Here is a 25,920-nt window from a genome sequence, read left to right as displayed (position 1 = left end):
TCTTGTCTTTGAATTTAACCAACATATCACATGTAGTAACTCAATATTAGCACTTTTTTCTGCAAACCTCTTCAATTTATCAGAAAAAGTATGAAACACACCTGTTGAGATTGCAGCAGTGTGATTAACATTAACTTTTCTAAGCTCTTAATCACATTGCAAAAAGAAAAGAGAATCCCTTGAACTTCTTGATCAGAGAGAAATAAGTAATGCCACCATTGATCCTTATAGAATGTGAAGAAATGTTTAATTGCTCTCTAGTCTCACAGCATTGAGGTCTCTCATCCTTGCATAGCTGAAATGTATAGCTGCTAAATCCAGTTTAGAGTTGTTTCCATACTTTGATTTTGACCCTCCTTGATACTGTCGCAATGAAGACAGGGTTTGTGTTGTCAAATACAATTTTGTGTTTCTTTTTAAAACTGTGTTCAGCAGCCTTTGCTTTGTTTGAATTTTGTACTTCACGTGCTGCCACTGTTTCACACAGTCCCTGAAATGGTATGTGTGAAATGCCAAGTGTATGTCACTGAGGCACTTCGGAGAAATATTCCAGGACCGCAAAGACCAAGCTACTCTCTTAACCACTGAAGAATATGTTGTTCTTTGTTGTATGGAAATCTTGTCTAGTCGATTCTCTACCCAGGATTCTGTATTTTATTATGTTTATCCTTTACCAACTGGCTAGGTGACTGAGTTCAAAGGCCAGAGGAAAGAAACTGCATAGCACCTCCAACATGACTACCTAGTAAAGCACTGTTACCAGTAAAAAATCTTGATTGGGTAGTAAGTTAATGTCACTGCTATTTTGTAGGTGCCTAGTATTAGGCTTACTAAAGTTTTGGGTGTCAGGAAGACATTGTTTCTGAAAAGGGATATCATCACAAAGAAATTACTTCAAAGAAACCTTGCGTGTTTGAACACTAAGGTGTCTCTTCAATAAATGTGGTGTTTTCTTTAAAGAGGTGTATGTCCCATCTCGTTATGGCTCTGCTCTTGGTGAGCAACTAAATGTAAATAAGTGCATGTGATAATCTTTCATGTTTATTATGTCTTAACGGAACCTAACAGATTTCACAATATTGTAACACTTCGTGTGTGTATTGGGGAGAGGGGGTGGGGGAGAATCCTTAATGGTTAATTTTCTATTCTTTAAATATGAAATATAACATGGTGAAGGTTAACTTAGTTTAAAAAAAAAAAAGGAACATTTTCATTAGGTGTAGTAGACAACACTTGTTATATCAAAAGGAACACATTCTAACTTTGCGTATTTGCGAATGCTGAATTTTTCTTGCAGTAAAATTGTTGAAGCAGTTATTTACAGAAGTTAGATTTAACAGAGTCTACAAATACTTCAGAGTGGTGTTAAATTTATATGAATCTGTACTTACTGTTAACAGCTCAGGTAATATTACCCACAAGAATAAGTTTGTGTTGTTCATGTTGATTAAGCTGGCTTGGATTATGTAAGACTAATAGAGAATGTCAGAAATTTGAGTCATTGATTGTAACTAGTGTTGCAAAATTGTAGACATTATACCTCCCTCTTTGTAGTGTAATACCAGATTTAGGAAGGATACTTGTGCTTTGTCTTTTTCTAGCAGTAATACTGTTGTGAGGAAAGGTAATGGTTAAATACCAAGGTGATTCATAAATGTTGTTTCAATCTCCATTTCGTTACATACAGGCAAGAACTACACTGTTAGGGCATTTCTATAGGTTTCCTTTGATAGCAATACCTTTACGGTCTGCCATTAAACTCTGGCAATACTGTTGAATGCTACTGCAATTTTTCTCTGAATATTACAATATCATGGAAGTTTTATGTAGGTAATAGGGGTAGATCACAACAGTATACAGTCATATTCCCAAAGTTTCAAAGATAATTTAATGACTTGTGAAATACTACCAACATTTTAGGAAGTAATAAATGCTACTGCAGGATCTACTCTACATGTGCGAAACAAGAGCTGTCAGTCCTCCGTGTGGTTGCATGGCAGGAAGATCCATAACAAGAGCGTTGATGGTACCCCAGGTGTTTGGAAAGAAAATAGGATAATTACAGTTCCAGTTATATTTCCACAAAAGCAATTTACAGTTAAAATAGTCAGATGATTTGGAATGACTGTGAACCAATCTAAGTTAGCAGGTAGGTAAGTTTTTGGGTGTATACGAGGTGCAATTTCAAATCGTACAAAAACAATCATCCCACAAGTTTTCAATCAGCTTGGTTAACAAATGCAACACTGTTAGACATTTTGTGAAACATCCAATGCACATTATATGCCTCTTCTTACACTCTATAATTTTTGTCTTGATATTGACAGCACACAAAATTTTCTCAGCAAAACAGTGTTGTATACTAATCAACTGTAGGGAATTACCACTGGATGGGAACTTTGACTGTGTATTGCATCTTCTTATCTACAGCATACATGTCATGTCATATTTATTTTAATATAGATACCAAGCATTGTGTTCAATATTCTTTTCAATTCTTAGTGCCAAGGCAGGGGATACTACATCTGTATTCATAATGTGTTTGCTCAAAATGACCTCTGTAGATTTTATCTGGAAGTTTGGCCACTTTATCCTCGGAAATGTTAAAATATGCAGTTAATACTTGGCATTTTCTCTTTTTTGATACTTTTTCTGTTTGAGAACATTCTGGCATAATCCTCTCGTATGTATTGGTCCTTGTAGCAGTTTTTTCTTTGCACTGTGGTTAAGATTCCTGACAATATCCAGATCCTTTCCTACATTTACTCTCCAGAATTCCCATCCTTTCTACGCAAGATGGACTTGAAGACAAATTCTCCTGCTTGTCCCAATTCAGGGCAGGGAGATGGCAGTACTGCTGGGAGCTACACTGGTGGACCAGGACCACAGAGAGGAGGCAACTACAGCCAGCCCAACCAGGCGCAGAGCTTCCATCCGTACAGGCGCATGTAACAATTTCATTTGCTGACAAGACAACACTCCAGGTTGTAGCACATTATTGGACTGTATGGTGAAAACCTCTCATTCAGATTGGTTTATTTCTGTGGGACACCTTTAGTACTGGACTGTATGGTTTACAGCACACAATTCTAGGAATAGGATAAAATCCACAGCTGACTGTTCAGTGTTGTTAGCAGCAGAGAGCTAATATATAGATATGTATTCCTTCATTTTGTTTCCATTTCAGATATTCATATTTGATATTTGAGAAATAATAATTGTTTGTTCTGCCTGCTGTTTAATTTTTATAGTTAATGGAAATGGATGTTATCACTCATCTCGCAATTTTCAGTGTGATTGTAGTTGGTACTTGTTAGATGTGTCAGCAGAAGTTTTATTTTGTTTGTCATTTGAATGTAGGAACTATGAATGTTTCCTTGTAAGAATGAGTTGATTAAATCAAAAATTGGAAAATAATTAAAGACTGTCGATCATTAATGATTGATGTAACAAATAACAGTTTTAATATTCTAGATCTTCTGAAAGGGTTATTCATTGGCATCCTAAAGTTGGATGAGAAGCTGTAACAGTTTGTCCAATATTCATTATATATTTTTAAGATACACATCTTGCACATAACGTATTATTTGCAGTACTGTCATCCTTGTATGACACAATAATCAAAATAAGTTTTGATTCAGCAGTAACTTCCACAGTTTTTAAGTTGTATTCTGCATTACCATAATCACATTCATTCACTGCTGTACCCTTACTTATTTTGATGTAATTTTAAGAACTGCCTGCCAAAATTACACATTACATGGATTTAAAATTTCATTACTGTGTGGTATTTTATGGGTGATAAAGTAATGTGAGAAGTTAAGATAATATGGAATGTATGGGAAATGTTGTTCATAAATAAGCTTTCATTTTCATACGTGATATCAAAGAATAAGCACATTTATACAAAACAAATTTTGAGTATATATTTGAATGTAATAAATTTGAGAGTACATTTATGTGTTGATTATATTGAAAGTACCTAATCCAGAAAAAATGCTCTTTAATCATTGTGATGTTATTTCTTGTTGTCCATATTGTGAGTCATTGAATGTATACATGGCATTGCTATGGAACCTTGAAATTGATCCAGTGGATCATGCCAACATTTTATCAAGGATAATCTTCTTGCTCTTCCTATTGTTTGTGTTTCAAGAGTTCCGTGAAGTTTTATGAGCGGAATAGAAAGATAATCGATGCAAATATCGAGTAATAATATACAGCCATCATCTAAACCTGTTCAGTCATCCATATAATCATCTGTTCACTGTTTTAAAATTTTCTGGTCATGAATTTAAGATGAGATGTGGGCACTGAAGTATGGAGCAATTTTTTTTTTTCTTTTTGTCCCTGTCCCTGTCCCCCCCCCCCCCCCCCCCCCCCCCCCGAAAGTCTTGGCTGAAAAGACCTGTAATAGTCCATGTAAGTACAGTACCCCATACCATCTAACTCACTACGATCTCCAAAATAATGGCGAATATAAAGAAATTATTAATACATGTTAAAGAGTTATGCAGACTGTGGAATCCTGTGGTCACAGTAAATGAGAACTGCTAGAAGACATGCATAATAATTCTGGTTACACTGCTTTAAGCGATTCATCGTCTTCTGGATCTTAGCGTGGTGTGTCAGTTTTTCAGTAAAAATGAGATGGGATAATTAACTGATAGTTGAGAACTACCTGTAGTTTTCAGCTTTTAAAAAGTGAATATATTAATTTTTTCTTAATTTAAAATGTTCGGCTGATACCTCATTGATGCTTTTCAGAGAAACAATTTGTGTTTAGGGTAAGCTTCATTGCACTAAGGACATCTGAAGTAAATACTTTGATAGGTGTTGTCTTTATCTAACAATGGAAATATTGCAATTTCTTAAAATGGTGGTAAAACAGTAGGTATTTTTCATGTTAAGAAGGCACTTGATTTCATTCAACCAGACAGTGACTGAAAAAGGTCCTTAGAGTTTAAAACAAATATTAATCAGGAGTTTCTTACATTGTTACTTAGGAAAGCCCTCTCGTGCTGCAGTGTTGAGGAGAATATTTGCGTACTTGCAATGGAACCTTATGGACTGACCCTGCTACAATTTTCTTCATACTTAGAGCATTTTCATGGTCAGTGGATGGGCATCAGTTTCCTGAAGCTGTGCAACACAATTGTCAAACACTAAAACATTTTATGGTTTTCGAGTGCTGTAAAGAGAATACACTCGGAGTAGTTTAGCAGACATGGTGAATACCTTAAGTGTGTAATGTGTCCGTCTTGTATTTGTGTTAATTTTGCTAGGATGGATTTTATTTAAATTCTATATTCATTTTTAAGTGGCAACATTAATTAGCAAAAATTAAAACAATTTTTAATGACAATAACATCTCTTAGACATTGACTGCCATAAGGCCATCACTGCTGGACATAGCAGTCTCATGCCTGATGGTCTGTGCCCACTAGTGGCTACAAACTCCAGTCTGCTTAGTACAGTACCATAAACGCCGATTATTTAAACAATCACACTTGCATATATAAAACAGTTTCTAATGTCTGATTACTTTACACACGAGTTAATGTGTTAAAATATTTGCCATTAAGCATGTAAGCAGGAAAAAGTTCAGGACAGTTTTGAAATTATGCTTAAAAGTTCGTTGGAAGCCGCTAAGCGCGCACGTTCCCGAGTACTGGAGACACATGCACATGCACGCTTCTAACTGTGATACTTGTCTTCATTTGTTATACTTTTAACATACAAATATACATTTTGATCAGTAAATTGTGATAGCATTTTAAATGTTTAAGTCTGTCCGTAATTATGAGAAACATTGAAAATCGAAATGTTGTTGCCCCTCTACTTTTAACTGGTACCAGGTTCTGTTCTGGTATACTGGTTTAGTAATACCTGACAACTATAGTTCTACGCCATGTTTGCTGTACCATTACATGCAGCTTGATAATGAAACCTATGCTGTGAGTTAATGTGGCATGCAAATGTGATCTTGGGTTGGTGAGGTATTATCAGTTGAGCATTGATCAGTTTTTTTCTACAGCTGTACACGGTGTAGATTCCTTGGACTCCATGACTAACACAAACATTGTCATAGTAACTGCTGTTGCTACCAGTGTTCAGGAACGCTTCATCTTCACCAGAAAACTGCGATAATGCTGGATACTGACATCAAAATCTTTATTCTTCCGTCATCCTAAGTAATGCATCAGTGAAACCCAGCGTTTTTGACGTGAACAACATTGTGCTGCCCGACCGATTAACTGTACAGGATCCAGTGGAACTAAAACCATTCATTCTGATACTATATGATAAATCTGTTTGTATCAGAATACAAATTAGCAGTCAACTTCATAAAGGACTAGTGACCTGCCACAGCTTCACAGCGTTACGTACCGACAAGGGAACTTTGATTTCACATTTTCCGATTGTATTTTCTTGTGAGTCTATGACATAAATTCGTAGCCCCTGTGGAAAAAATAAGATCAATGCTAAAAATTCCCCAATTTTATTTGTTCCTAGTAAGGTTTACCTTGAGTCTACATTCTAACTTGATGTCACTTGAATTTGTCACGTTTTCTTACTATTGACATTTGGCAATATGACTGAATGAGTTATTGGTGCAAAAGACAGGTGGTTCACACTACAGGTGGTGGCAGAGTTGAGGGAATATTTTATGCTGAGAAGAGTAGAGACATGAGAAAAGAAAAGCTGATGTAATCTGTGATCAGTGTTGCCAACACAAATTCCAACAGTTAGCATCACTGCACAATTATGCTACAACTACTGCTACAGCAGAACAGTTGACATGAAGTGTTCTGTACCGAGCCAATACATGATGGAAGGGGCCCATCTGCCACATTTTCTTGTGTCACTTTTAACTCAGTCTCATCTTTTTGCTTTTATTTCCAATGTACTGTATTCAGCAACAATATTGATCGTCAACCTTTTAAATTCAAACACTGAATCTTGAATATGCTTGGTCAAAATCAAGGAAATGGTCATTTCCGGCTAGTGAGCTCTTACTGGCTGGCGACTTGTTACGTCACCCAACAGCCAATGCAGCCACCACCCCACCCACATTAACACACACAAAATGAGATTATGTGCTGGACGTGTGGAGAGGGGGTGGCTCTTCAACAGGAGTGTTGGTAGGGGTGAAAGCATTTTGTGATGTGCTGAAAATATATATTTTGTACAGATCATGTGCTGTGGCAGAGATGTCGCACAGAAATAGAACAAGAGTTTTATGAAAGCACATTTTAAAGACTTTCGTATTCAAATCTGACACAATACAGTTGCAACTACTACATACACTACTCACGTATATACTTTGCTCCACGCACTGTAGATTATAAAGATTGGCAACAGGGATAGAAGGCATGAAACAAGACTCTAGCTCCTGAGGTTTCTAATGTATATATTACGCATTGTACAGAAATTCACTGAGCTGACTTTTAAGAAGCTTGTAATGTCTCTTTCTCTCAATAAGTCTAAAATAACATTTTGACGAGGTGGAGCATTGAAGTGTGGCTCGTAAGAAAACCATTAAACAATAACAGCAATGGTGATAGTTTGTCATTAAGCAGATGTCGGCATTTACACTCATGGTTTAACCACTTAGCTACTGCTTATTTCAGTCATCTACCAGAATATGCTACACAGCCATTGGCTACAAAAGCAGGGTGTATATGCACTGGAACATCAGGGAAAAATTTGGGCATTTTCTAGAATTCTGGGATTTTTTTTTAATTTTAGAGTTCAGTTAAATTTTTGTAATTTTGACTGGTAAGAAATGATAAACAGCAAAATGTGTCAAAGGCTTTAGGACAAAGGCCATGGAATACTTCATAATAATAAACTGCAGCCGACTAGTGTGATGTCACAACTGTTTGCATTAAGTTTGTCTGAGCAGTAGCCTGCAGGTTCACGCGCATGCGGAGTTGAGTTGCATATGGGCAGTACCTTCTCCAGCTTCCGGCTACTTGAAGTGTGGCTGTTAGCTGTATCAGCAGTTGCAACAAGCAGCCAGATGCTATTCAGAAAAATTTTTCTGACTCGCACAAGCTGCCAGATTGCTGCATGCGCATATCAGCCTGGGCCTGGGTTGTAGTGGGGAGAGGGTTAGTCTCCGCACAAGCCGTGTTTATTTCAACTGTCTTTATTCCTGTGTGTGTGTGTGTGTGTGTGTGTGTGTGTGTGTGTGTGTGTGTGTGGGCGCGCGTGCTTACATAGTGACACACCTCATATACTAAAGAAGATAGAAATAAACAAATAATAAATTACCCATATATAAAATAGAAAAACAAGAATAAAGACAGGTATTGCTCCTGTGACAGTCACCACTACAGGTTCTGAATGATGCACAGCACAAAGACAGCACTCTGGACGAGATAATCGTGAGCTCCCACACCTTGAAGCTCAGTTTAATGAAGTCACTCATGGACTGTGGGAACATGTCCCCCCGTCAGTTCAACATGACCGGTGAATAGCAGACACTCTGGACACCAGGATGCAGGTTGAGGACGGCATGCCTGATGGATGGCATGTTGTATTTCGCTGCCTCCTTCTGGTGGATGACGTAGTTGGCGGCCTCGATGGCTGTGCAGCCCGCGCGGCATCGGTTGTCGGCCACCTGCCCCTGACTGCGCCGCACCTTGGAGGGCAAGGTGTAAAAGCAGTGTTTAGGGATTTTGCTGTTCCCTCTTCGTTTACATTTCTCACAGAAAATGGAAACGAGAGATTTCTGTGGTTGGGAGCTATCAAGTGAATTAAAATACATTCACATAATTTCAGAAGGCTAACATATGTCAATAGTTTGTTTTCTGATTTTATTTTATTTCCACATTTTTGGCAGTCAGTCGCCTTGTAGAACAATAAAGTTATTTTTGTTGGTTTGCTAAATAAATGTGGCTTTTATGAATCTTCTCTCCAGAGGCAGTCAGTTTATTAGAATCAAGGAGTTATTCTGCACTATGGCTTAGTTTCAATTGCTCACTGAATTTCAAGTGTGCATTTTCATCATCTGGCGTGTATGGCATTATGCCTTAATAAAGAACCAAACACAAAATAATACAGTACTGGTACTCCAAGAAAATTTGCATCCCAAAAACCGCACTGAAATCTTTATATCACTTCATTGTAAATCTGGACATATGAATGTGCACTTTTAAGCGGAATTATGCATTTTAGTATGGTGTATGAAATTCTGATGCTCTTGGAGTATCCTATCTCTTTTGTGACCTTATGTAAAATCCTTTAATACTATGCATGTATGTATGTATGAATGAACATGTGGGCTTCACACCTCATTGTTGCTGTCCACGTGCTGTAACACCTGTTTTCTGGTACACTCTGGCTACTGCTGAAACAAAGCTATTTCTAACAGGCTGTGGGAAAATATTGGGAATGGTGCTTTGAAAAGCGTTAGTTTCGAAGAAAATTTCCTTGTATGCAAGATGGATTAGGTTATGTGTACGAATGTCCAATGAGTTTCTTAAATCACAGAGCATTTGACTCATTTAAAGCACACATTGAGGACCAGCCACTCAGAAGAATTTCGAGCCCAGAAGACCAGGCATTAACGCCATTTAAAATTTTACTTGCACATTTGTGTGATGTATGTTAAAGTGTAACACATGCAAAAAAGACCAATTTTGTATGTGAAAGCTTAACTTTTATTGTAGCTACACTATGTACATTAATCTAAATAATTAACTTTTCCTATTTGTGTGTTCACAGTACTTAACAGTGATGTTGCTATTGGCTGACTGTGTCAGATGTCCAATGCTTTGAATATATGCTGTCATTGGCTGGCGAAATCACGTGACGTGAGCGATAACTGGCTTGCAAAAGCGCATTTCAATCTCTATTTCAATGCTTCGGAAATCTAATGTGCTGTTTCGAATCTATACTTTCTTAATATGAATACAAAAATATGCAGTGTATTGTAATATGAAAATACGCAGTATAAGGTTGCTGCACATCACAGCTCTTTCCAAAATTAGTATTTGCCGAGTTTTTTTTTTGTTCTGAAGTGTATAAAACCTTTACCATTCAAAGAATTGATATTTTTTATTTTTGCAGCTCGAAGAGAGAGAATATTTACAGTTATCATGGAAAAAGTGTATTTTTATGTGGAAGAAAGTGCATTTCTTACCATTATTATTATTATTATTATTTTTATTATTGTTATTTAAGTTTTTATATGAAATTTAATTTCGTGTACAATTGAAGGGCGCAGTTTTGTAGATTTCTGTCGTAGTTAAAATTTTCCATCCATTCCTGCTTTTGGCTGGGAAAAAATACGTAAAAATCTGTTCCCTACAACCACTATTATTGTCATGCTGTAAGAATGTCAATGAAACTTCCATGTTTTTTGTTTTGTGTATGGATGCTTTGGCCCTCATGGTACACAGCTAATTTCTGAGACAATGGCACTTGAAATGTTATACGAAATAACTGGTAGGGTATTAATTCTAAAGTGGCGGTTATCTTTAATACACTGCATGGTTATTACTGAAGAGGGGCAGCACACACTCAGGGAATCGTGCCAATAATGACTCGGCATAGTCATGGCAAGGTTTAGCACATCTAGCTGGCATTGTTCAAAGCCACCAAGTACTCTAGCACTGTAAGCTTTGGGCATGCTTCAGTGACAGCTATGGACCACAAGGCAGCTATCTGGTTCAACAGCCTCTTGGGCATTTCTGGATAGCACCTTGGTTGTGGATTGTTTCACTGCTATTGGCTGCAGAGACATATAGTGGTAGTTGCCACAATGCTGATTTGATGTGATGCATAACAGCTAGCTGCAATGCTGATGCAATAATATTGGCGGTCAGCAGTGTACTTGTGATAGCTGTGAGAGGAAAGTTCAGTGATAGTTTCTGAAAGTGTGTTGTAGTTTCATGTTGTTACATTCCTTCACTCTTCAGAAAACTTGGTCCCCTATTTTGTTTTGTGGAAGGCCACTTACGTAAGTGGTTGAAACTAAATTAGTTGTTACATGAACATACTTGGACTCCCTAAATTCTGGGATATTTTTGTCCATTTTTTCCTCACTTACTTAAACTACCTGTGTTGTCCTGCAAAGTCATTGGATGGCACTAGTCCATACAACACTTGTGTTCTTGGCATAAGTGCCACATACAGGGATATGGCAGCAATGATCATTCTAAGCAAAACATGCTCTAAATACACACCTTAAGTGCTATGAGCTCTTATTCATCTTGACACAGTGTAACAAATCTGCAAGCTCTTCATTTCCTTAGTTTGAGAAGTGGTAGTACGGGGGTCATTCCGAAAGTAATGCCTCCTATTTTAATTCTTGGAAACTACAGGTGATACATAAATCGCAACAGCACAGCTAAATAGAGCAATATTTCAGCTTCAGACTGTTATTTTTCCACATAGTCATCACCATTCATTATGCATTTTTTACAATGATGAACCTTCCAGAGGCCCAAAGAGATGGAAGTCTGAAGGCGCTAAATCAGGACTGTACGGTGAATTCATTAAGACAGTCTAACCAAATTTTGCAATGAATTGTGTGTTCGCAAAACTGGTGTGGGGCGTAGTGTTGTCATGTTACTGGTGAAAGTTGGTTTTCTGCTCTGGCCTTACCCTGGAAATTCGGGCTTTCAGCTTTGTCAGTGTCGCCTTGTAGTGTGCCGAATTTACAGTTTCTCCAGGCTCCAGGACATCCAAAAGAACCACACACTATCCCAGAATACGCAAATCACGTTGCCTCTAGATGGCTGTTTTTGAATTTCTTTTTTGACAGAGAATTCTCCTGTCACCTTTCCATGGACTGTCTTTTGAATTCTGGGTCGTAGTGGTGACACCACGTCCCATCTCCAGTGACAATGCTATTCAGAAAATTATCGCCTTCAGCTTTGTATGGTGCAGCAGGTCCTGACAAATTTCCATTTGATGATTTTCTTGTGCATCTGTTAAGTGTCCATGGGATCCATCTTACACAGACTTTGTGATGACCAAGATGTTCTAACATTGTTTCCAAGGCATTGCAGCCGACATTCAGCTTTGAACACAATTTTCTGGTTGTTATCTGTCAATCAACATGGATCAGTTGATCAAGACACTCTTCATTGCGAGGGATGACAGCCATGCAGGGCTGAACAGGCTGTGGCTTGTCAAGCACACACTTTTCACGATCTTGAAAATGCCATACCCATTGCTTCACATTGCTCACGTTTGTTGTACCATCTCCATACACCTTTAGCAAGCATCGATGGATTTCAATAGGTGCAGTTTCCTCAGCAGTGAGGAATTCAATCACACATCACTGTTTTATACGCGCGTCCCTATCAGACTCCATTTGGGAACACTCCTCTGTTGGTGTCAATTACTGCAGGAGAACAGAACCACGTGCAAATGAAAGAAGAAGGTTCAAGCATTAGCACTACACCAACACCACCTCGTGTGGACATCCAAAGTCGCCACAAAAAAATATGAGGCATTACTTTTAAAACTACCCTCATATATATCAACCAGGACAAAAATGTCCAGTAAACGTGTATTCTAAAGTGTGTTTGTGTTAAGTGCTATGAGAATTTGTTTATCTTTGCTACTGTGAAACAAATCCTTTCTACTGAACATGTGCTCATAGTTCTTAAGGTATGCATTTTAGAGTTCTTGTTTACTAGACTTATTTGCTTCAAGTGATCATTTCTGTCGTACCTTGATACTGACCAATCCTTTTGGGACATCCTATATAATTACAAAATTAGTGCACAATATTTCTATAAGAATCCCACAACCTATTTACATACATCTGAAAAGTATTGATGCTCTGTTGTACAAGAATGTCAAATATTACAAAAACTATTATAGTACACTAAATTACACGCAGAAGAGAAAATTAGAAGAAATCGTAATATTGGCTGTGTCCATTTTGCATCACATTTTTACAGTTTGATCACCTGTCAGCTAATGATCACCATTCCTTGAGGAATCTAGCAGCTCCACATTATCTTAAAATAAAGACGAGAAATACATAAGTACATTGTTACTACCCCTCTGGCAGTGATGTTTACCAAGGACCTGTAACCTAGTAAGAAATGTGCAGTATTTTGTGCCACATAGGCTCTGCGATAACAACTGATGTATTTTATTCACGACCAGCACTTTTTCTAGCTTCATCCTGTCTTCCCTCTGATCTTCGCATATTCATTGTGCAATAAACCATAATAAATTTCTTGCTGATATTCTGCTATGAGTGATTTGCCAAGTTCTCCCACAATAGTCTCGTCCTTAGTTGCCACTTGTCACACACTATACTGGTTCCAGTGCCTGTCCTGGGGAAGATTTCCAATTTCATGCTCGTTGCATTGGAGGGATCTGTGGGTGCAATATAGATACGCTGCTGTTACCTGTAGCACCATCTCACATCAGATCAGTACCTCAGTTGTGGTGAGCTTCACAATGCCCTACTTTGAGCCAACATGTGATGTAAAAGTCATTACCAATGATCCAAAACATTACGACCAACTGCTTAATAACTTGGTGGTCTACATTTGGAAAGAAATACAGAAACAATTCTGTGTAACATGCATTCGACAAATCCTTGGTAGGTTTCCGGAGGTATGTGGCACCAAATGTCTATGCACAGGTCTCTCAGTTACCAAAAATTGTTGGGTGGTGGTTTGCGAACAGGAACTGATGCCTGACAGAATCCCATATGTGTTCAAACATGTTCAGGTAAGGCAGATGTGGTGGGCAAGATGTGATTGTATGGTCATGCTAGTCAAACCACTGTTGCGTGGATCTGGCCTTTCGAGGAGGACAGTTATCATACTAGAAGACACCACCACTGTAGGGGAAGGCATCAAGCATGACAAGGTGCAGCTGGTCCGCAACAATGTTTACATAGTCTACAGCTGTCATAGTGCCTTGAGTTATCATCACAGATTCCATGGAAGCCCAGGTAAGTGTAGCCCTGGTAGCGTAATAGTGCTCCCACATGTGCACGCAGCTGTTCTCCCTGAATGACAATGTATTTAGGCAAGACTATCAACCTGGAACAACAAGAAATGCGGTTCAGCTAACCAGATGACTTGTTTTCACTGATCCACATTCCAGTCTTGATGATCTCATGCCCATTTTAATCATAACTGACGATGTCATAGTGGTAACATCGAGAATACCCAAGTGCCATCTGGTGTAAAGCCTCATGGTCAGGAATGTGCATTGAATGTCCTACTTTAAAGACACTTGTTCCACATCAGCTTTTTATTGTGTTTTTGGATCTGACACATACTGCTGCCTTTCCTGTTTAGTAGAGTGGGAAAACCTATAAACTCTTTATTCTGGATGAAGTGTAGATGTTAACATCTTGGTGCCTACTTGTGGTTTCATCATCCTTCAACTACTTTATGTAGATGCTCATAAAAGTAACATATAAACAGCTGACCTGCTTCATTATTTCCAAGGTTGTTCCCAGGTGCTGTTGGGTGATAATAGTCTACCTTTGTCTGAGCAGCTTACACAATTTGTGGTCTGTCATTGCTAGAATGATTCCCATTTGTCACTGCTCACTTATATTCTTTCCTCACTATGACACTTGCTCGCACCACCACCAGATGGCATTCAGTTTCGCAGTGGGCAGTGGTCATAATATTTTGACTCTTCAGTGTCAGTTCTACTAAAGATAATGTCGTAGTGATGCAGTACCTCTTGCAAGGGCTAGTCCACTTCTCATGCCCAATTTTACTTTCGGTTGTGATAGGGAAGTACCACAATTAAGTTTAAATTTGTGTTTTAACTTCCCAGTCCTCCTGACAGGAGCAAAGGGAATGTGACACAGAAATTTGACAAAAGAAAAATGTAAGCAAACAAATTGGACTCTTTCTGGATGTCGACCAACATATCTACCAGAGTTAATCCCTGGAGGAACCTTAAACGTACAACTCATATTTACTTTTATGGGAATTTCACCTTTACCAAATGTAACATGCATCCCTCTATATTTTCCTGGGACCAAAGGCATTCCATGGTTTAGCCAAACACAATTGCACAACCTGGCTTAATGCCCACAATTGACATGTTTAATGTACCACATGGTGGGATTCTGTAGATGGATTTGCATGACGTGGGAATGTTATGATGAGTCCATATCACAGGTTTCATAAGTTCATTTCTTGGTCCTCTTCCCTGAAATAACGTATCTGTTTTTGATGTAACTGCCTGTGGTACACCACTACAATGAAAGACATGAAACTGGAATCATAAGAGACAAAGAACTCTAGCAGTGTACACTCTGCCAGCCGCTTACTCTTAATAGCTTGGTTTGTTCAGTAGCTTGGAACTACCATTGTTGGTCCATGTTGCTATATCCAATTGTATGATCCCACTACTGCCTCCAAATGAAGTGGATGGATTAGTGAGGCAAAAATCTCGCGAAACTGCCAGCAATGTGGAGACATGTTTTGTTAATAACAGGACACGACACTAAGGACAATGTTAGAGTTGAATAGACACACATGTCATAGTGTGTGGAGCAGAGTGGCATGACAATAGTGGAAGGACAGACCTGGTCTGGGGCAGTGGTGTCTGATGCTTGCTGGCAGACATTAGCTGATGCTGATTCTGTGGGTGGTTGCTGTCATGGCCGTAGAACAGATGATTGTTTTGCTGCTGTTTATGGCTATGTCATGTAGTTGCAGTTACGCTGATTTGGTGTTTTACATGCTCGTTATAATGCCATTGTAATAGTTGTGGCCAGTAGTGCTACAGTGATGACGCCAGTTATGAAGAAACTCTAGTAATAAACAGAGAAAATGTCTTGTACTTCGTGCCATTACATCACTTAGTAGTTGTGACCATCTTACTTATATACAAGTGTTCTTACTTATATACAAGTGTCAGCTTGCAGAACTACACCCAAATCAATTTATGTTATGCTGTACTCATATATTTGTGCATGATAGTTGCAGAATGTTTTGACCCATTAAAGAAGAAAGGAGGCTTTCCTCAAATAACATTGAAAATGCAGAAACAATCACAAGTTATAGAAAAAGAAGTAACTGTCAGCCCTTGTATTGATGGATTTCTCTACACTTTTTGGTTACCCTATCTTTCAGTGTATCAATTAAAAGTTTTGTTATTTTTTATAAGTTTATGCCTGCTAATGTATTGCGAGGGAACTGACAGACAGAATAGCAGAGCATCTGCCTCAGTATACACGAACAAGATGATTTCCATCCTTATTACTTGTCCATGACGGTTTTTCCTAGAGACTAGTATGGGCTCTACCTTTTACATTAAAGACCACTGGAAATCTAATTTTGCTTTGAGCTATAATCACATGTCATGATCCTGCAGCAGGCAAAAGAGTGCCAATAACATAGTCATATAATTTGGGTATGGGGTGCTCATACACAAAGAGGGGCAGCATGAATGGCCACAGATTCATCTAATCAATTGGAGAGTGTTGTGGAAAAAACCTAAATGGGTAGATGCTTCACGATGGATGTCAATCATCCTGTAAAAGCTTATTTTCAAAGTTTCAAAAACCGTAATTAACACATTGTGTGCCACGAGATAACTGCTGACGACAACTACAGAGCCTTATGTCTGACGTGCTTGCCAGCAGTTCTAGCAGAGCCTGATGCCTGACATCTTGTACTAGCCTGGCAGTGAAATATCCACCAGTATATATACGGCAGCAAAGATGTTAAGTGAGGAATGTAGGAATATGCTATAGCTCCACATGGATCCATTTGAATTTGATGTCAAGATTATCTATGCCTCTGTATACACTGAAATAGTGTGTCCATCCCATTCTCCAAACGTCAATGGAATGGGAATAATGGCGCTGTGTAGTGAGAAGTATCTTCTGCCATGCACACAGTGGTCTACAGAGTGGTTTACAGAGTGTAGATGCAGGAAGTCACTATGAAATAATGTGATGCTGGTTTGAGATAATGACCTTAAGCAACTGAAAAAGATTGCAAATAAAGTGTTAGACATTGCTTTGTGTGCCAGTATTCTGTTCAGAAACAAAGACAGCAATAATACTTGGTGAAACTGAGATGAAATTTAGTCAGTGGAAAATGAAGACATGGTGTAAGAATATGATGGGGGTATTCATATCTTATCTCTGGATTACAGTAAGCTTGACACAAAACCCAGAAGGAGCATATATTGACCTGGCAGTGAAATATCAATCACTGTGTGTGTGCCAGCCAACATGTTAGGAGAAGTGGTGGCACTTTACAAAGAATTTCAGCAGTGTGGTTAGATTCAGGAAAACAAGGAAACATGTTAGATTTGCATTTATGGAGAAGGCTTGGGGTTATGGAGCTCTGTGACAGAATGGCCACCAGAATGCATTAGTGTTGTCCATGTTTAGTATTGTTGCCAGGACTGGTAGGATATATAAGGAGTGTGAACAGCATCAGATGTTAAGTCGTCATTGTGAAGGACACAGAGATGGTGCATACGCATGTGAGATAGCATTACCTGCACCAGGCGGAGCTTGAAAGAGACTCATTGTGCTTCTGCACTGTGAAATATCTATATTTTTGGGGCACTTGGATGTGACCAGCTTGATGTTGGAGTGCATTGGAACATGGGTGGAGGCAAACTTGGCATCAGGAGTCTGGTCAATCACTTACGACTGTCAAAGGAAGGATGCTGTATTGTGCACCAAGCATACAACAATGCCTTCACATCATTGCCTACCATCCAGGAACAAGTAGTGAACTCCCTTCATGTCTGTCATCCCATCTCAGTGGTCAGAGACTAACAGCAGCTGGATTAAGGAATTGCTATCCCATGTGTACGTTGCTGTTAACACCACAACACAAATGGCTGCATTTGAAGAGGTGCCATGACTGGGAAGCATGGACTGCTGATGAATGACTTCACATTGTGTCCAGCAATGAATCCTGCAGTACCCTGGATGTCCATCATTAATGAATATGGGAGCGACATGTGGAGAGTTCATTCTTCTAATGTATTTGAGAAGCACGGAAGTGTTGCACTTGGCATCATAGTGTGGCTAACTGTTGAGTATGACTGGTTGTGACTTGGGGGAACTCTGACAATATGGCAGTATGTCAAGGACATCCTGTATCCTCATGTTACCTCTCATGCTGCCATTTCTAACAGTACAATCCTCATCCACATGTGGCACGTCTCTACGAACAGCCTATGTGATTTTGTGGTACTCCTGCATCCAGCAAGATCCTCAGATCTTTTCCTACTTGAACGTTTGTTGCCATCGGGGATACAATGTACGGTTACAACAGTGATGGATCAGCTGTCCTTGGGAGAGTATTCAACTTGGGAGAGTATACTAACTGAATTAGTGCATGCATCCATACCAGGCACATCATACTAACAAGTAGGTTTATTCTGGCAAGTTCTTTGTAAATGTGACTCGATTTTGTTATCGCCTAAATAGCATCACATACCACCTCAGGAAGTTTGGTTTCCGGAGAAATGTAGGAACATGTGAGTCAATACTGACTACGACTTCTCATAAAGATAGGTTAAGTAAAGTCAAATCTATGTTTGTAGTGTTTGTAGACTTAGAGAAAGCATTTGACAATGTTGACTGGAATACACTCTTTCAAATTCTAAAGGTGGCAGGGGTAAAATAGAGGGAGCAAATCAGAAATCAGAGTCAATGGACATGAAAGGGAAGCAGTGGTTGAGAAGGGAATGAGACAGTGTTGTAGCCTGGCCCCAGTGTTATTTAATGTGTATATTGAGCAAGCAGCAAACGAAACAAAAGAAAAATCTTAGAGTAGGAATTAAAGTCCAAGGAGAATAAATTGAGGTTTGCAGATGACATTGTAATTCTGTCAGAGACAGCTAAGGACTTGGAAGAACAATTGAACAGAATGGATAGTATCTTGAAAGAATTATATAAGATAAACATAAACGAAAGCAAAACAAGGATAATAGAATGTAGTCGAATTAAATCAGGTAATGATGAGGGAATTAGATTAGGAAATGAACCACTTAACGTAGTAAATGAGTTTGCTATGTGGGAAGCAAAGTAACTGATGATGGTAGAACTAGGGAGGACTGCAGTGTAGACTGGCAATGACAAGAAAAGTGTTTCTGAATAAGAGAAATTTTTAACATTGAGTATAGATTTAAGTGTCAGGAAGCCCTTTCTGAAAGTCTTTGTATGTAGTATAGCCATGTACGGAAGTGAAATGTGAACAGTAGGCAGTTTAGACAAAAAGAGAATTGAAGCTTTTGAAATGTGGTGCTACAGAAGAATGCTGGAGATTATATTGGTAGATCACATAACTAATGAGGAGATACTAAATAGAACTGAGGAGAAGAGAAATTTGTGGTACAACCTGACTAAAAGATGGGAACTGTTGGTAGGACGTATTCTGAGGCATCAAGGGATCACCAGTTTAGTACTGGAGGGAAGTGTGTGTGTGTGTATGGGGGGGGGGGGGGGGGGTAAAATGGTAGAGGGAGACCAAGAGATGAATACAGTAAGCAGATTTAGAGGGATGTAGGTTGCAGTAGTTAACTAGGAGATGAAGAGGCTTGCACAGGATAGAGTATCATGGAGAACTACATCAGACTAGTCTTTGGATGGAAGACCACAGCAGCAACTGTCTTAACTTACGAAATTTCGTTTCTTCCTCCACTTCTGGGTGCTTACTTTTTTTTATTAGGCAATGTATTAACTGTTTTAGGACTCTTGTGAAGTACGACTGGAAGTGAAACCTTCGAAATGAAAATTGATATTGTTTCTATTTCACAAACTGCCCCTACTATTGATGAATAACTGCACTACTGGAACAGTCTATTTGGATGAACAGTTTATTCCCTCACGTTGTAGTGAATAAAGCACCGTGTTTTGTGACATCTCTGCTTCTCCAAAAATTGGCATGCTATGGTTTTCAAGGCAGATCTCTTAGATGGATGTCATCATACTTGGCAAACAGAAAACAAAGAGTACTTATTAACATCAATGGCAAGAAATTTCTCTCTGGCTGGAAACACACTCAATTAGGTGTTCCACAAGGTTCAGTATTAGGGCCACTCCTTTTTCTGTATTATATTAATGATATGCCATGTCAGATCCAGTCTGATACTATCCTCTATGCAGATGACTCAACAGATGTAGTCTGTTGTAAAAATGAGGTAGACCTAATTCGTCATATTGAACAAACACTTGGGGAAGCATGTGGCATGGGTCAAAAACAATAACTTGACAATAAATTTTACAAAAAAAAAAAAAAAAAAAAAAAAATGTTCGTTTCACCACAAAACAATCTGCACAGTCTATAAGTGAAATAAGGTATATGGACAAAAAATTAGAGACTGCAGACTGTCAAATTCCTCGGCGTATTAGTGAATAAAAACCTATTATGGAGTCACCATGTGGACAACATACTGGGTCGACTGAATAGCATTGTATATATTATGAATATCTTGTATAGTATTACTGATTTAGCTGTAAGAACAACTGTATATAATGCATGTTTTGTTTCAGTCATTAGGTATAGTATAATTTTCCGGGGATCTGAAAAAACAAATTTGCTTAGATCTTTTAGACTACAAAAAAGAATCATCCGAGCAATGGTGGGAGCAAAACCAAAGCAATATTGTAAACCTTTATTTGTAAAACTAGATCTAGTGAGCATTCCAAGCATATACATCTATGAAACTCTCAGTTTCGTGAAAAGAAACCCACAACTTTTTGAGGGCAACTTCTTCTTGTATCAATATGATACTAGATATAGAACGAGCTACATGTTACCTACCCATCGTTTAAAATCATATGAAAAAACCCCATACTATATGGGCGTGAAATTTGGAAATAAAATATGGAAAGATATGGGTGATCCAAATGTAAAAGGTACCAAAAGAGACCTGGAAAAATATCTGAAAGATAAATATTGCTGTAGTGTAGAAGATTTCGTGAATGGCAACAACGCATTATCATTGTAATTAAAATACCTCTTTGAAGATGTTACACCATATATATTATTAGTTTATTGTCTATTTTTAGTATTATTATATATAATGTAAAACTGACAAGTCACCTATGTCACACTCTTTGATCGTATAAGGTATGTTATGTGATGATAAAAATTGAATTGAATTGAATAGTATGGCTGTGGGCATACTGGTGCAGGGGCAAGGTAGATATGCAACCTGCACAACAAGCTACAGGGCAACCATGCAAGCTTCATATCATCGTGCAATTTTAATGACCAGCACCACCTATCCGTCCCCCTCTCCCCACCCGTTCCCCTCTTATATTATAATGGGCATAACTCAGGAGTATTCTAAAATGGTGGGAAATTCAGACAGTAAGTTAGCTGTGTATGTCCTGAGACAGTTTGCATTGTTGCTAGATTCCCAGCTCCCTATGGTGTTGTCAATGGATCATGTGCTGTTGCCGCCAGATTTCCTTTCATCCACACCTCTGATGTAACACGGCTGTTGCCCTATTGTTCTATATATTAAATGGTGGGAAAATCAGAATAGTACAATTGTGCTACAGGGTTTCCCCATCCCTATGACATTATGGTGGAAGTAGGCCTTTTGAGGTAATTAAAAAATGACATGAAATTAAAAAATCTGAGATGGGCAATTGTCCAATTTATGGAAAATTCACAAAAATTTAAGATGACAGGCCTGGTGGTACGAGCAGAGCTCTGTAGGCCATGAAATTAGAAACAGTGGAGCCCTCGAACTCAGGCCCGTTTGGGTGGAAAGCGCAAGTGCCCCCCCCCCCCCCCCCCCCCCTAATCATCGAAACTGTCCAGATACAGGAGAGGAAGGTTAGGTTAGTGTACTTGATTTATTTTGGTTGGGAAACTGAGGTAAAGATCGGTCCCAATTACGTAATTAATCATAAAGGTCGGTATTAATTACACAGTAATATCCATAGCGCTACACAAGAGGCGCCTAAAACCGCAATACAGCGCAAAAATTGGCAGTGTCATACAGCTGGTGTTATCCTGCTGGGAAAACATTTCACAATACCACTCGAAATTAGCAGTGGATATACTCAATCTCTACCCTTTACTCGCAAGCTGGCGGGAAAAAAGGGTTGAGTGGAAGGTAGTATCCTTGTTTTTGGTGGGAAACATGTTCAACTGACGAGGTGCTGCTGTTGAACAGGGAGGAGTTTAATAAGTGTATTACCCGTAAGCATACAACTGAGGACTGTGTTTGACATCAGAAATCACTACAGGTATCTTCCTCTGTATTACTTGACAATTACCCTGCAGCCCAGATAATCGAAATTCAGGGAAGCCAACACACTACCACAACTGATGGCAAATGCTTCACTGTTCTAATTACACGTTGAAATTGTCATTGAAAAAAAAAAAAACAGCACTCATAATAAACAGGTTATAATGCAACTCATGCACTGGGGACTGGGGAAAATAATTGTCCCAAAAGACGGCATGGGAGAGGGGCGACAGTTGCATGTGTGTCTCATCAAATAACCATCATGAAATAACCAACCTAGAGCCACTTCCCCTTATTCCTTTCTCTCCCTCCCTCTCCCCACCGTAGGTGGGGATACAAGCTTGTTCCATCTTATGGCCGATGGTCCACATAGAGATCCATCTGGTGGCAGTGATACACTGTCTCTGGTCTGCAGAACTCAGTCACAGATGAATGCTTCCTGCAATCTTTTAAACGTATTTCTCAGAAAAACTGGAACAACAACGAAATTACGGAGAACTCTCCAGATTGCTTTTTCAAATGGACAGGTGCTACAACTTTCGCACAACGCCAGCAATGCCCAGCAGGTGGTGTGCGTTCAACCAGCATAGCACGTGGCTGTGTGGTCCAGATGATCAGTCTGTGTTAATAATGCCGGCATCTACAATAGGCTACAACGCCGGCGGCCTACAGAACAATGCGAGATAAACGATGGCTACCCTGAGCAATACTTGTTTGTCTAAAATGCAGCTGTGCTGCACCATCCCCCACACCACCTCCGCGGGGGCATGCCATTCTGCAGTGGAGAAACTTGTATTTAATGTCAACACACCTCCTATAAGCGAACATCAATTAAAAAGAAAACACAATTGTGATGATAATAAATGTCCTATTTCCATGAAAATAGGCGCAGTCCATTTTCTTTTAGTTTTTTGAGCAAAATCGCTATAGTCTTTGTGTTTGACTGTAGGAAACAATTCGCATCTCTCTCTCTCTCTCCCTGCCTCCTGTTATTTTGCGACATCCAACAAAGTGAAAAAGAAAACTACAGCAATGACACCGATTACAGATGACCAAACTGCAGAGGTCGTTGCTATACATCGAACAGATGTATTAACTTACCTCACATCTCCTATATGTGTCCACCCTGCGTAAAATCGAAAAAATACTTACACTATTTTGATGCAAAAACTACCAATCACTGCAGAATGCCATCGTTACTTCGATACTTTCATCAGAGGAAAGAAAAAGCGAAATTTAAAGACTGAAGAAAAAAATTATGTTAAGTGATTTCTTTCAGCTTGATGCACCAAATTACATGGTTTCAGAGTGTCCCTTATGTCCAAATCAGTGTCTGTCAGTAAGTGTCATGCACGTGTGTGTTACAAAGATTTCAGACATGTGGAGTAACGAAACTTCCTTGCAGATTAAAACTGTGTGCCCGACCGTGACTCGAACTCGGGACCTTTGCCTTTCTATGTGGAGTAACATTAAAGAATACAGTCTTTCAGTCCATTTGCTCACATGTCAGAAAAAACACCATCATTTTAGATTCAACAACAGCGAGCTATAATTCAAGAGGACATTGTTGTTTTGTACACTTTGGCAAGTCCCTGTTCATCAGTGCAACACTGTACCGATCTGGCAATTATGAAGTGTAAAAAAACAAATCATGAGAGCATATCTTGTATTAGAAAGTCCTAACATCACCTAGCAGAGAACCAGATACGACTCCTCCAATACATCAAAAACAAATACCCTCTGTGTGCTGAAATTCGACATTTTTGCTCCGTAATTCCCCTCCAGTGACCTGCGTGCAAAGTTTCTGCCACCCAAAAATGAAGAAGTAATCCAATTCAGGCAGACTATCAATCACAACAGCAGCAGATTCTTGTGTTCTAGTTTTGTAAGCAATTTGATAGTCACAGAACAGTCTGTTTCACACAATCTACCCACATGTCGGGAACGACACTATTATTTCTACGTTCCACAAGGAGCTGTCTATTTTATCATTATAGGTTATGAAGTATGAAATAACACAGGACTTACGGTAGTATCTATTTTTAAATATTCAATTGTGACGATAATATTAAAAGCAGTCATGAGTCCATGGAGAATGGATGTAGTTGATTTCTATTAGTTTTATGAGCAACATCAGTGTACTTTGGGAGCATTCCACATGTTCAAATTACAAATAGTCTTGCAAGAGGACATTACATTCATTTCAGATGTATGAAATACCGACACAGTTTAGCATCTATACAGTCATTTAGTACATTCGAGAGCACTCCTTACTGTTATTTTGTAACATCCCAAGTAGTTTAAAATCTATGAACTGTATGCGTCTAAAGTTTAACCAGCCATACCACTCCCTGTAAAAAACCTCCTATAAGATTTTACTGCATATCTCTCTTCTGATATATCGAAAAGCAAATACTGTCTGTGTGTTCACATAGAGCATATTACATACACATGTATTGCTCCATTGGGGCTGGTGGCCAGTTATCGAAATAGCTTGCACATGCCCGTGTAAAGTTTTGGTAGCTGTACTGGAGGAAAACGATATCCCACAGACTATCAATCACAAGAGAGGGTTCCTGTGTTGTACTTTCATAAGCCGTTTAATACATTGTTTCTCAGATGTAACACATCCAAGAAATCTATGACTACAGCTTTGTACACCACCATACATTTTGTTTTTCTACCATGGTTTCGAGGTCTGTGTCAGCTGGTAACGTGACATAAACACATTTCGATCCACTGGCTCTCACAGAAAGCTGAATATTACATGGTGTAAGCTATGATGTTCCTATAACACTCAGGACGGTGGAAATAAAATACAGAGGCAATTTTTCTCATTGACGAAAATGTGGAAGACATCGCAAAATACGGAAACTGGAAGAGTTGCGGCATTGTGGAGTGTTTCCAAACAGCTATCCAAAGTGATGACCTATACATTTAATCTGATCTTCCACCATGACGGAGTAGCAGATGTCTCACTGTTCCATTTCGGAGAACATTGTTTCCTCATCTTGCAGTGATTTACATGGTCACTGTTCTGTTGTTGACCACCTCTGAAAGGTGCTGTTCACAAGATATGCAAGGTAGAACTAAAAAGAGGTACAATTAAAGATAAAAAAATGTGGAGGGGTTGCAGCACATGAAAATAGGGCGAGTCTGCAGCATTGAGGAATGCACCCAAACAACTGTCAAAAGGTAATGACCTCTACATTTAATCCAATGTTCCACAGTGACAAGTAGCAAATATCCAGTGTTCCGCCAAGGATCTCTCCATCTCAAACAACTGGTGTCAGTAAATCATTATGTTGTAATGAACAGTGTACTGGAGGACGGATGGGATGGAAAAGACACTGTCGATATGAGATGATGCACTGTAATAAGCACCACAGTTGATAGTGTGATCAAGTTTAGCAACTTTACCAGTTGTTCCAATATTTCAACTCCAGCCAATGACACAGCAGAATGCTTCACAATTTCTGTATTATCGCGAACCCCCCCCACTATGCAAGTACAATATACTAGATTGCGAATGCAGATAGATGGCTGTGCAGCACATCCATTTGGTCATATATATACGCCAAATTATACCAGACAGCGTCCTATACCGATGCTGTTAGGTTATCTACATATTTCCAGCTATTAGATCATGGTGCTGAACTTACGATTACGACTGACCGTCTTTCCCTGTGTGAGTGGGAGTCACAGAGTATTCTT

The 25,920-nt window shown here is 38.9% G+C and overlaps 1 protein-coding gene across 3 annotated transcripts in view; it reads left to right on the top strand.

Moving 5' to 3' along the window:
- Positions 1-3,959, top strand: part of LOC124623196 (heterogeneous nuclear ribonucleoprotein 27C-like) — a 62,014-nt gene extending 58,055 nt beyond the window's left edge. For all 3 annotated transcript variants that reach the window (XM_047149007.1, XM_047149008.1, XM_047149006.1), the window contains one exon: positions 2,837-3,959. In XM_047149007.1, coding sequence (XP_047004963.1) covers positions 2,837-2,952 — 116 coding nt within the window. In that variant the 3' untranslated portion in view covers positions 2,953-3,959. The remainder of the gene's footprint in view (positions 1-2,836) is intronic.
- The last annotated feature ends 21,961 nt before the right edge of the window (positions 3,960-25,920 follow it).

Source organism: Schistocerca americana, chromosome 7 (genome assembly GCF_021461395.2).
Source record: "Schistocerca americana isolate TAMUIC-IGC-003095 chromosome 7, iqSchAmer2.1, whole genome shotgun sequence".
NCBI classification, from domain to species: Eukaryota; Metazoa; Arthropoda; class Insecta; order Orthoptera; family Acrididae; genus Schistocerca; species Schistocerca americana.
The sequence above is the reverse complement of the archived record's forward strand: the minus strand, read 5'-3'. Positions and strand labels throughout refer to the sequence as shown.